The 13,716-nt window shown below is 44.9% G+C and overlaps 1 protein-coding gene and 1 long non-coding RNA gene across 2 annotated transcripts in view; one reads left to right on the top strand and one right to left on the bottom strand.

The window, feature by feature from the left end:
- The window catches only part of LOC311582753, a 62,220-nt gene that overhangs the window by 26,200 nt on the left and 22,304 nt on the right, over positions 1-13,716 (top strand). The window lies entirely within an intron of this gene.
- LOC311582600 (large ribosomal subunit protein eL29-like) lies at positions 7,075-7,736 on the bottom strand (the record flags this gene model as incomplete). Its single annotated transcript, XM_084755791.1, has 1 exon — positions 7,075-7,736. One exon carries the CDS (start codon positions 7,734-7,736, stop codon positions 7,275-7,277), a length of 462 nt encoding a protein of 153 aa, XP_084611917.1. The 3' UTR covers positions 7,075-7,274.

Genomic DNA, 13,716 nt, shown 5'->3' with positions numbered 1-13,716 from the left:
AATTAATTAAATTTTATTGATGTCTAGTTGCTCTTTAAAATGCTTTCCAAATGCCTCCAAATTGATTTTAAACTGTTGATAGTGGAAGTCAGTTTACACTTTCTTGGTTTATGAAACACTAACCTCTTCATTCATTAAATATGTTTTATTCACTAGAGGCATTCCATAATTTCCCAGGAATATCCTGCATGGAATGCACAGTGAAATCTGATGGCATTGCCAGTTTTTAACAGCACTTAAAACAGATGCAATACATTTAGGGCTATAGTCAAATGGCTCCCCGGATTTAACAGTGAAGCAAAACAGTATGACATCTGCACCCAGAGTGGAGGCAGTCAGCATCAGCATCACCCAGAGTGGAGGCAGTCAGCATCAGCATCACCCAGAGTGGAGGCAGTCAGCATCAGCATCACCCAGAGTGGAGGCAGTCAGCATCAGCATCACCCAGCGTGAGACAGTCAGTGTTAACCGAGGGAGTCAAGAAAGCTTCCAGGATAGTAGGGCAAGGATGTAGGTTGAAAGATATGCAAAGAGTGCTCTGGATGTACTTTACTGCCATAAATATGTGCACTATAAGGACAAACTCTGGGCATCTGAATTTCAGTTCCTCATGAATGACTCTTACTGCAGCTAAAAACCTCTAGGACTCTTAACTCAGTAGCAGTGAGTGCTAAATCACACACTCTCTCCTGTTCAGCTGGAAGCTTCTACAGGTAGATGTAGAGACACAAGCAGGGAAGACGTGAGTGGCCACAAGGACTTCTCCTGACTTTGTAGGCCTTTTGATGGTCATTACACACGCAGAATCAACTGTAACAGATGAGGGAAGGGATGACCGAGTATCCTGGACAACTCCGTACCTTCATTAGACCCCAGAAAGAACATTGAACGTATGCATTTCCTTCACCCCATAACCCTAGCAAAGCACTACGATACCTTGCCTGGGCTTGGGTAGCAGTTGGATACACTTCCAGCTCGGATATCTCAAATCTGCCCCCTGTACTGGGAGTGACCATGTCCCATGGGTGATATCTCTCCCTCTGAAAACACACACTCGTGCATACTCACACACACACAAACATTACACAAACTTCCAACAATCCAAGCTCCCATTGCCAGGCCAACATTTCTCCACATGCCAAGGTCATGTGACTAGGCCACCTCTCTCTAGCTCTACGTAACATATCCTTCCCTCTTTTTACCAACCATACTGTCTTTCTTAGTCCCTGGTGCAAACCCCCACTCCTCATTACCATGGAGACTGTCAAGCACAATTTTCTCAAAAGAACAAGGTTATAGGGAAAGGGAGACAGCTGAATGGGTAGACGTGCCTGACAACCTGCCTTAGAGCCCAGAGCCCATGTTAAAAGCTGGGTGCAGTCCAGCTAGCCTGGAGTAAGCCATGCTACAGTGGGAGCAGGAGAGGTCCAGCCTCAGCTAGGTCAAAGTCAAGAACTGACTCCAAGAAATTTGCCTCCTGACCTTCACACTCACGGCACGTGTGTTCACACTCACAGGTACAGGCCAAATAAATTTAATTGAAAAAAAAAAAAGGAAACATGATTGTTATCCACAAAGAAAGTGAACGCACGCAAATGTTTATTAATCGATTTAATGAGGGGATCAGCAAGATAGAAGAGCTGGTTTAAAGCAAGTTTTGGAATTAAGTACTTGATGTTGGAAGAATGATACTGGATTGAGAGCGCCAGTTTTGACCCAAGTGCAGGGAAGGCACACAGTGTGATGATAACTTGTAACCTTAAGCTAATTTTCCTCCTATAGCAGAAGTAATTTCAATCCCTACCCAACAGAATCACCCCTGAGTTAGTTACTTGGAACTTTTTGGAGTGCATTACCCTAGTTGATAATAAAGAACATGGGAAACAAAGGCAGCATCTTCTAGAACACAAGCTGACAAGCTATAGTTCATAGGCCGAATGGCTTCTTATCATGCACAGCTGGAGGACAGAGACTTCTAAGAACCATGTGAATTCTGCAAGCAGTCCTCCCAGACAGCAGTGAATACACAGCAGGCACTGTACATGGCTTAAATTTTTAAAATATTCTCCTTTTTGAAAAATTATGGAACTCACTCTCTCTCTCTCTCTCTCTCTCTCTCTCTCTCTCTCTCTCTCTGTGTGTGTGTGTGTGTGTGTGTGTGTGACTCATAGGTCGGAGTCATTAGGTCCCTCTAGAGCTGGAGTCACAGGCAGATGTGAGCCTCCTGCCATGCTTGTTGGACACTGAAACTCAAGTCCTCTGCAAGAGCAGCATGAATTCAACTTTGAGCCATCTCTTTAGCCCCAATATGGCTCAATTTTTAAAAACTGCATTTAAGTTCACTAAGGTGCAGAGACTTTGTATCTAGTTAATTTTGATGGGTGATATTCTTATTTATTGTCCAGCTCCAAATCACATGTCTCTCCTTCTTTTCACCAGTCTTACTGTCTTTCTCTGTCCTGTGTGCAAAACAACACCCTTTTATCTCAGGATTTGGGAGGCAGAGATAGGTGGATTTCTGTGAGTCTGAGGCCAGCCTGGTCTACATAGTGAGTTCTAGGACAGCCAGGACTATGTAGAGAGACACTGTCTCAAAAACAACCCCCGCCACCAATGATAACAAAACAGCAAGATAACATTCCAGTTGCTATTGCTATGGAGATGGTAAAGCACATTTTTTTTTTCAAACAAAACAAACAGATGAACCAAATGGGTTATGGGGATGGGAAGATGGTTGAGTAGATAAACCTGTCAGGTGAGCCTGACATCCCTCATCTTAGTCCTCAAACCCACATGGCAACTCACAAAGCTCCTGCAACTCCAATCAGGGAATTTGATGCCCTCTTCTATCCTTAGTGGGTACCAGGCATGAACATGATGCATACACATTCGTACATATACACGAACAAAAATACATCTTAAAATAAAAATAAAGCAAATCTTAGACAAACAAACAAACTAAGCTGGGCAGTGGTGGCACAAGACTTTAATTCCAGCACTCCGGAGGCAGAGGCAGGTGGATCTCTGTGAGTTTGAGGTCAGCCTGATTTACAGAGGCAACCCAGAACAGCCAGCACTACACAGAGAAACCGTGTCGATTAGATGCAAAGGAAGGCATGAGATCCTGAAGATAGCCCCCAATGACGCATCCTCACTCAGTCCGAGCCATATTAGCCAAGGCGTGGGCGATCTCTTCGTTTCTTTTTCTGATAAAACACACCGATAAGAAACAAATTAGGGGAAGGAAAGAGTTTATTTGGCTTACACTTCTGTATCACAAGTCCATCACGAGGGAAGTCAGGGCAGGAGCTCAAACAGGAAGTGAAAAAGAAACCTCACAGGAATGGTGCTCACCGGCTCACTGCCTAGCTTCTACATGGCTAGATTTCTCATAGGACCCCTGTCTGGAGATGCCTTTGCCCACAGTAAGCTTCATAAACTAGCAATAAAAAAAAAATGCCCCCCCACACACACCCGCAGACATGCCCACAAACACACCCATAGACACGCCCACAGACCCACCCACAGACATGCCCACAAACACACCCGCAGACATGCCTACAAACACTCACAGACATGCCCACAAACACACCCATAGACACGCCCACAGACCCACCCACAGACATGCCCACAAACACACCCGCAGACACGCCTACAAACACCCACAGACCAATCTTATGGAGACAATCTCCCAACCGGAACACCCTTAGCTAGATTGACAGCTGAAGCTAGAAGAGACCGCTAGTACGTTTCTCCTGAAAACCACTGAACATCACAGACGGGTGAAGGTGCTGGCTGGTCACACGGAGGAGGCTTCCGATCTTGTCACTGCCTACACCTGGAAAGGAAGAATAACACCAGGAAGAAGATGAAAACACCAGGCACTGACATAGAGATGCCCAGGAACTGCTCAGCAACGGCACACAGAAGCGTGTGCTTCTGGCCTCACCAAGTGGGAGGCCGACGCTTGTTCAGAAAGCTTCCGTGTTAGGGTATTTGGGGTTCAGTGTGAGTGTCCATCAGTGTCCTTTGTCCTCACACTAGGTGTAGATCTGAACTCATAAGCGTCTGGGAGCTGACGGGCTTTGTGGGAACTGACTGATGTTTGGGAAGCCGCAGCCCAGTGAAACTTGGGGCTTAGGCTGAGAAGGCTCCTGGGAGGTTGTATGGTTTAAATGCTTAGTCCATCCTGGAGATTAGAGGCAAGAGACACCGTGGTCAGGAACGGATGAAAGGGGAGAGCTGGAGACACTGAATCTGGACCACAAAACTGAAAATATCCCTGAAGAATGAATGGATTGCTTCCTTGAATTGGTAGCTGAACACAGGGAATTCCTTGGAGACTTTCTTGGCTCAGTTATGGGCGTTAACTCCCAATTACAGACTAGAGAGAAAGCACCGTGGGGCAAGCCCAGCCCGGAGCATTGGCGATCTGCTTGCTGTAAGTCCTGTGTTGAACCCTGTCTGCTATGGGGGGCATGGTAATTGTCTTTGAGCTCTGGTTTCTTCCTCTGTAAACTAGATGTCGTCATTACAATATCATTGGCAGTGTGTACAGGGAAAGTGTGTAAGACTCAGGCAGAGTGGTCAGCTGTGATGTGTTAAGGTCTTACAATACGTTTTATTTTGTATCCTTCGCATTGCTTGACGTTAAAAATCAAAGTTCAAGATGAAACACAGTAAAATAACCAACAGGAAAATTTTATCAATAGAGCTGTAGGGACAGTATAATGTCAGAATTGAAAGGTGAGGTGGCTCAGAGAGTTACAGTGCTTGCTGCCAAGCCTGAACACCTGAGTTCCATCCTTGGCAAAGAGAGAACTGAGTCCTGCAAGCTGCCCTTGGCCCTCTTCCAGTGTGCTATGGTACTCTCACCCCCCCCACATACATATACATACAAAGCAAATCAATGTATTTAAAATAACTTTAAATCCACTTACAAAAGTGTTTCTCTTCTGTGGCATCACAGGTTCCTCAGGAAAGCAAGCTTTCTCTGCTGTATTCTGTTGTTACACTGAGGCTCTGGATCGTTTTCAGCTGGTCTCCATGGGCCCTTGGCAGCAGCTTTGTCCTGAGGAAGGCTGGAACAGCATCGGTGGGAGAGTCATTGGTTCCTCGGTGACCTTGGGTAGGAGGTATAGCCGTGGGCTGCTTACCAAAGCTTTCTTGCGGCAGGACATTTCTGTCTCTAGAAGCAGCCACATTTATGGGTTTGCTTGTGTCTTTTGTCCCAGTTCGCAGACTTCAGACTTGGGTTGAGTTCACCCTTCCCTTGTTCCTTTACCACAGTGGAATTTTCTTTGTCTTAAACTCCTATCATACTTGGGGTCTGGGTCCCAGGTGACTTACTTGTCCTCCAATGGTTCTAGCTACTTAGGAGCCATTCATTTCCTTAGGTGTAATATCCTCCTGTTCTCCCCGCCCTCCACACCAAACAACATAGGTCTAAGTATCTGACTGCTGCTAAGAAGTAGCTGTCAAGTAATAGTTCAGTAAATTGAAAGTTCATAGGTACGCTTTCTTAAAAAATTATTTTATGTATATTTGCATGTATGCTTGCATGACAGAAGAGGGCATCAGACAGAAGGGGGCATCAGATCGCATTATAGACGGTTGTCAGCCACCCTGTCATTGCTGGGAATTGAACTTAGGACCTCTGGATGACCAGCCAGTGCTCTTAAACACCACCATCTCTCCAGCCCCACAGGCACACTTTTAATAAATTATTTATTTAAAAAAAATGAATAGAACGCATGTACTGAAATTGCCCTGGACATCCTGTGAGTCTTCCCTTGTCTCAGACAGCCTGGCTGGCTATACAAAGTAAGGTTACATTGTTACCATTTTACAAGACACAGAATTTCTTGTTTCAACTTTGCAGTCCCCACCAGAGTGATGAGATCCCACCACTGAGCGCACAGGCAGGCCGCTGTAGCCTGGCTTTTGGCTACTTTCTTGGGTTCTTGTTCCTACCTCCTACACCACTTCTGTCCCTTCCAAACCCCAACACTAGGTAGGAGAGAAAGAAGGTAAGAGGGGAAAGGGGGCATCAGTATCATTAGACTACTTCCTGCTGATTAGGGGAACCCAGCCCCTTGGGCAGGGTTGATCTTTGTGGTCAGTTAGTCAGGATGTCTCCAGCCAGCCACAGCAGCAGGGGCAGCAGCAGCCACTGCCTCTCTTGGGGCTCTGGCACTTTTATACCCTCTGAAGAGGCACCAGAATCCCTCATGTAAACTATCTGCAGCTGGCAAAATCTCACCCCTGCCGGAGCACCAGACAGATCATAGTCACTGCTTCGGTCAGTCTGAAGTAGCCACATATCCCGCACCTGGTATTAAAATGAAACCATGCTCACAATCCACATTTAACCAAAATTATCACTACAGGGTGCCACTATGCCTGTTCAAACCATAGCTGGCTTCCTTGTAACACAGCTAGGGCACCAATGGCCAAGGCATGGGTGTGGCTCCACTCACACTCGCCAGGCCTGCCTAATGAGAAGCACTCACACCGAGATCTTGAGTTTGGCTACACCTGACTTCAGAGGCTCAGATTTCTAGAGATGGAAAAGGAACCCACTGCCTTGCTTCGCCGTGATCTTCATGGACAGAATAATGTTAATGTAATGGAAGTTCTGGTCAACATCAGACCCCTTGCGTGAGAGAGCTGCCTTGGGATGCAGTCACCAGTATTGTGAAGACAAGGTGGGAAGAGATTTTATGATACTTTTCATTGGAAAATTCATTATAAAGTAAATTTCATAGGTTAAATTAATTTCTCTAAACTGGATCACAAATTCTAAGTATTGGGAATGAAATTAATAGCCCTGAGATTATTTTATGCCTAGGCTGATTGAAAAGTTAGATGTTTATTTAATATGCACATAGTTGGCTATCTCTTGAGTAAAATGATACAATATGTTTGGACAAGTGTACAGTTGTGCACATATGAACATAGATATTATACATGTCTCCATACTCTTTCTCTTTGTTATACAGAGTCACGAATGGCTGTGAGCAGCCTCCTGTGGGTGCTGGGAACTGAATTCCCACCCTCTGTAAGAGCAGTATATTCTTTCTTTCTTTCTTTCTTTTCTTTTCTTTCTTTCTTTCTTTTTTTTTTTTTTTTTTTTTTTTTTTTTTTTTTTTTTTTTTTTGAGCTTGCCTCAGGTTTATTTGTAAAAACAGCACAGGACACTGGTCGTCTGTAAATAGTGTGTAGGTAGGTGTGTCACACCAGTCCATCTGTCTTCACATAGGCAGAAGCCTTTTCTATGGGGCCCTCACAGGGGCCTGGGCAGCTTTGGGAGCCTGAGCTGGGGCTGCAGCCTGGGCCTTAGCTGCGGCTTTCGCCTTGCTTTGGACCTTGGGCTGTGGTTGGTAGAGCCTACTACTGTCACTCGTGTAGCTTCGAATCTTCTTCCCAAGCTTGGGATGAGCGATGAACGCAAGCCGGCTGAGTTTGTGGCTGGGGCCCTTTGGCATCTTGGGCTTAATGGCCTCAGGCATCACAAGGGCCGTAATGGCCTCTGCACAGGCATTCATTGCCTTTGCGCTGTTTGCCTGCATCTTCTTCAGGCCTTTCTTTTGCTTCTTGGCAAAGCGCATGTTCCTCAGGAACTTGGCGTCAACCCCTTTAGGACATTTGTATCTTTGTGACCGCGGTTTCTTGATGCCATTTCTGTGCCATTTGCAGGACTGGTTGTGTGTGGTGTGGTTCTTGGACTTAGCCATGTCTGCTCCCACAGTGCCTGGGACCGGAAGAGAAAGAGCGAGTAGTATATTCTTAACCACTGAACTATCTCTCTGGCTCCCTGGCCTCTCATTACAGAAAACTGAACCAATAAATATTCCGATGCATAATTAAACAGACGAGCCTCTGCCTCATATATTGCTGGGCCAGGTTTTCTGTTACCAATAGCTGAACCCACTCCTAATTTACTCAGAGGTAACTCCTTGACAACCCTGAATTCTTCCTCCTCTGGCTTTTCTGCTCCTTGTAAATGGAAAACTGTTTCTTGGGATTTCTTGACCATCTCCAGCTTGTCTCTGTCAAGGAACAATTTAAATGGAAATTCAGGGGCTGGAGAGATGGTGTAGAGAGGGCCACGACGCAGTTCCCAGCACCCACACAGGGCAGCTCACAGCTGCTTTTAACTCCATTCCATAGGATTTACCATCTCTTTCTGTCCTCTGAAGGCACCCTACACACATACAAGCCTGTACACACACACACACACACACACACACACACACACACACACACACACCACACAATCTTGAGGTTAAAGAGATTCATCTACTCAGTGGCTTAGAGCCCTTGCTCCTCTTCCAGGGGACTCCAAGTTTGGTTCCCAGCACCCATATCAGGTAGCTCACCAATGCCCTATAACCCCAGTTCTAGGTAATCTAATAACCTTGGTGGGCACTGACAGAAAGAAAATATATCCTTAAAATAATAAAAATCTTAAAAAATTAAATTGCAGTGGACTGTAACACACTGCCCTCCTTACTCATTTTTGAGTACTTGCAGGTCCGGGACAACCCACACAATCTTACACACACACACACACACACACACACACACACACACACACACACTGGAGGGAAGTGTGGAAAAGCTCAAGAGATCAAGAGGCAGAGAAAAGCCCCTGAATCCATATCAGTCAGCCGTGAGCAGCATTAAATGAGTGTTGCACACACACCATTCATCCTCTGAGCACATAAAAGCACATGTGCAAGGACAAGGCTATGTTCCCGGATGCCTTAGTCACAGCTGTGGCCTCAGTGCCAGGCCTGTGTGACAGACTGTGGGGAGAGGTTGCAGACAATGCAGACGTGCAGCCTCACTCAGGACTCTGACCTCTGCTATGTGATCTTTGACATATTTCTTAACTTATTTGTAACTCAGTTTCCTTATCTCATGGCTATACTGGAGAACAATATGTCTGCTTTATGGGGGTAATTTTCCATAATAAATGAGTTCATGCATAAAGACGCTTGTAAAATTGGTGCCTGTGTAAGTGTGAGGAAATTCTAGAAGTCCAAATGTGTCCAAAGGAGTGATTGGTCAGCATTGTTTTTAAGAGCGAGGCCGAAACAGGGAGCGACTGTCAGAGTCATGGAGGAGGCATTTGAAACTCCCTAAGTCAAGTGCTGGGATTCTCTACACGCCTTCTAGACCTTTATTTTACTGTGGTGTGTGATCTGAAAAGAATGAGGGGTATGTGTGTTCCTCTGTGTGTGTGTGTATGTGTGTGTGTGTGTGTGTGTGTGTGTTGTGTGTGTGTGTGTGTGTGTGTGTGTGTGTGAGAGAGAGAGAGAGAGAGAGAGAGAGAGAGAGAGAGAGAGGGAAGGAGAGGAGGGAGGGAGGGAGAGAGGTGGAGAGGTTTTGAGACACATGGCTTGATTTGGGTTCTGCTTCTAGCTTGGGACAGTGAGCTGGTGAAAGGAGACTTGCATCCTAGGCTCTCTCTCACAGGTGGAGTCTAAGGCTCACGGGGTGGGGGCTGGGGAGACATTGTTTCTTGGAGTCTATCTGGGAAGCTGTTTGTTTTCTCAGTGGTTACCTGGATGGCATGAGAAACATATTGACCAGCCAACCGTGAGCAATATATCAAGATTTATCATCTCTTGGAGTAAAAATTGACCCCAATTTAACCTCTATTAATATTTATTTCTCCGGTCAATAAATCTAGAATTTGTCTTAGTAAAAGTCAATGTCAGTTGAATTCTGTCTATTCATCTTGGAGGGCAAAGGAAAAAAGGAAACTATCATTTGAAAATATTATAAATGAAAGAGAGCCACACACAAAGTCCCCAGGAGCCAAAACCAAAACAAAAGCCTTCTTATTTAAAAACAAGTGGGGGGAAAAATGAATAGTCAGCCTCAAACGTAATCTGTCTTCATTCTTACTGTCCTCAGTGGAGGTCACTTCACTACCCAGAGACAAGAGGCCTGGGGCTACGGCTCAGGATGTGGAGTCCATTACTTTAGTCTTCTGATCATCTGCTTCCAAAGACCTGCATTTCTATGTACATTCTTCTGTTGGGATGGCACTGTAGCTCAGTGATAGGTTGCAATTGGGGTGTGGGGTTGAGAAAGAGGCAAAGGGAGATAGGGAAGGGGTGATGGTAGTACAAGCAACTTTAGTGTTGTTTTTATTTTACCGACACCCCGCCTCCCCAGCCCCCTGCAGCAAGAATGTCAGCTTTGCCATATATTTTATATGTTTTTCTGGCCTTCAGAGAAAGAAACTTAACTTACTATGTTATGTTTTTAAATCCCATAAAATTTAATGCTATGTATTGATAAGTCCAGCCAGCAGATGTACTGTCCATCTTGTTTTCACACCGCCTGGTCCTCTCATGGTGTACTGTGGGAAAGGGTAGCTAGCCACAACCTTCATGGGTTTAGCACATCAGTTTTAGACATCTTGGCCACCTGCAGGTTACTATCTACGTTCCATGGTTCATTGTCTTACTTGCCCTTTTCTCCTTGATGATAAATTTGATCCCTCTGAGTCTTGATCCAGGTTTGTGAGATATTAGAGTACCTGTTTTGACTGCTATATACAGAGGTTCATCTGCCTCAAGTTATTGTGGTTGGAGAATCCAAACTGCACAGTGCTTGTGTCTAACAAGGCCTCTTGTTGCATAAAAACAGGGTAAATCGTGAGAGAGAGAGAGAGAGAGAGAGAGAGAGAGAGAGAAAAAGAGAGAGAGAGAGAGAGAGAGAGATCTTCATACAGAAAACAGGCTTGTTCCCCGACCCCCATACATCTTGCATTTGCAGGTGACTAACTCATCCTTAGAGACTGCCATTAATTCCTCCTAGGGATAATGTTCCCAAGACCTAATCATCTCCCTTAAGGGTTCCACTGCCACATCATTACATTGTGAATTAAGGGTGGAGACAAGCCACATATCTTAGGGATACCCTACTTCGAGGTATTTCATTGACATTGAATCAGGTGTCTTGATGTCTAATTTATTCCCAGCCGATTGCCAAGACACTCTACCGGCCTGAACCTACACAAAAATCTGGGAAAACACATTGTAACTAAGGCACCAGATAGTGAAGAGGACTTCTATTTTTTTTTTATTATTATTTAGCCTTAATCAATATATACCAGAACTAACACGGAGGATCTTCCATCTATAGCTAGACACATTATCATTGTCCCCCTGGCCTCCTGCCTGACCTAAGCATCTAACAGCCAGTTCACACTTAACACTCCCAAGGCCTGGCTCTTTATGTGAGTCAAGTATACAAATGGAGTCGGGGATGTCACTCACTCTCCAAATTTTCCCCTCCCCCTTCACCATCTCATTAATTCATTTACTTTATGGTGGTTATAATAGTGCCTAGTTGTTTTTATTCGTTTAACCAGTTCATTGTTGTCATGTGACAGGGACCTCCTGGTGTGTCTTCTACCTCTACATACCTTGAGCCCCACAGATACTTTGTTCTTTGTAAGTATTTATTGATTTATTTGTTACCTAGTGCATACTGAATAAACAGATACATTGGCACAGGGATGCTTATGAAAGCAGAGGAAGCTGATTGAATTAAAACTCCCATTCTTTACTTTCCCCTCTCTGTATTCTTTGCTGTGTGACTTAAAGTCTTGTGACCTGCTTTGCAGAAGTGAGGAGGGTGTGGTTGGCTGAAGCAGGGCCCTCAGAAGCTTCATGTTTTCCACCTGCCTCCTTTTACCCCCATGTGGTGCGATCCTTCCTCCTGCGCAGACTCAGGAAAAGAACAGCATCTTTAAGAACAGAGGGGCTTGCAGTCCACTAGTCTAGAAGGAGTGGGTCCTCTGGCTGGTGGGTGGGCTGGATACTGCACAGAGATGCTAACAAGAGGTAACAGCAACAGGTAGGCAGGTGAGCTGTTAGAGTGCGGGTGGTGCAGGATTCTATGGCCCTGACTTTTGAAGACTCGAATTTTCCAGGTTCAGCAGGGAGGGCAAACAATTAGGATGTCGTGAGGGCAAATGGAGAAAGACCTAGCTGCCGTTCTTTACCCCTCTCCTCCTATGTCTGGCCTCCACACAGCGAACAAAAGTCTCAGCGTGAATGACTGCAGCGACTCCCAGCCTCCTATGCCTGTGACGGAAGCCATAAGCCTTCCCATCAGGGCCGAGGGAGAACAAGTCATGCCTCACTATTTGCTTTTCTATTCTCCATTTCCGCCATTTATGAGAGGAAGAAAAGTTAATTCGACGGCATTTATTCATCTTCTATAATGAACTTGTGAAGAATGGCACGGATGGCTTCCCGCAGGCTCCCAGAACATCATTTTCTAAATGTGCTTTTTTTTTTAATCACCTAAAATGTTTATCTGCCCCGAGGTTTCAAGACAGAAGACTCAGTGTTCCAAGCACGATGCAGAACCCATAATAAATTCACTATTAATTGGAGCTGCAAGAAAGTCAATTACAGAAAAATACCCAATCTTTTTATCAACCTACTCATATTTCTTATTATCCGGCATGCAACGTTTGTTTTTCCAACACAAATAATGCTAACACTTATGCATTTAATTTACTTGTCTTGGAATCTCTTTTTGGTTTACTTCTTTAATGCAGTTAAGAAAAATTTCCGGCTTCTATTTAAATGGTGGCATTAAAAATTTTTTAGAACATTATAATTTAACTATGTTGCTATGACGATAGTGAGGCTTTCACAATGAGTATCCGGCTTTCCGAGTTCCAGAGTTAAGAGTGTAGGAAGTCACCCAGTGATAGAGAGATCTTGGCAGGGTCCAGCATGGGGGCGACTCTTCCTCTCTTAGAGAGTGATGCTTATTCTGGGTGATGCAGTTATAATGCCCCCAAATCAGGGCTCAACATGGAAAGGGAAAGGCCTCCAATGAGATGATGTATCCCGGATATGTCACCCAAACTATTGTGTGCTATGCTGGTGCAGTTACACCTAAAGGCCCAGGCTTAGCTCTCATTGGCTCGTGCTAGATCACATGATCACCACTGAGCTAATCAGAACCGACAAAGGGATAGCTAGCTTTTCTTGGTTCTAGACCTTAGTTTTTTTGGGTTTTTGTTTTGTTTTGATGGGCCTCACTTGCATTATATAGAAGGAAATGAAGTTCCCCAAAGAGAAGTTGCCATCATCGCCAGAAGTGGATAGAGAAAACGGCTATAACCCCTACCCCACCTCATTTTTTTTTGTGACTATAGAAAACAAAAACAAACCCGACAAGACAACAACGTGTATCACTACTTGGAGAATTATGGCCCTCTACAACAGACTCCATTTTTGATTGCACAATAATTATCCATGTAATGATATGAATGTTTGTGTTTACTCAAATTTCCGGCGTTGGAACCCTGTCTCCAAGTTGATGGCGTTAGGAATTGAGACACCTGGGAGATGGTGAGGTCCCATGGATAGAACCTTCCAGAATGAAAGGTATGCTCCTATTAAAGTACCTGAGGGCTACCCTCGTCTCTTTTACCGATTGCATACTTTACCAATTGCGTTCACGGACAGGGAGCTGTATATGGTCCAGAAATGGAGAGTGAATCTGCCTTGAACATGGTAGCCCTCACAACTGTGAGAAATGGGTTTCTGTTGTACATAAGGCAGCTGGTCTCATGCTATTTTGTGAGAGCGCCCGCATGGATTTAAACATTTCATCATGGTCTGTTAGATTTAGATCTTTGCTTTGCTCCCATCATGGCAAAGTGTG

Source organism: Acomys minous (assembly GCF_964271855.1).
Source record: "Acomys minous genome assembly, chromosome: 14".
Lineage (NCBI taxonomy): Eukaryota > Metazoa > Chordata > Mammalia > Rodentia > Muridae > Acomys > Acomys minous.
This window is presented reverse-complemented; position numbering and strand designations above follow the sequence as displayed.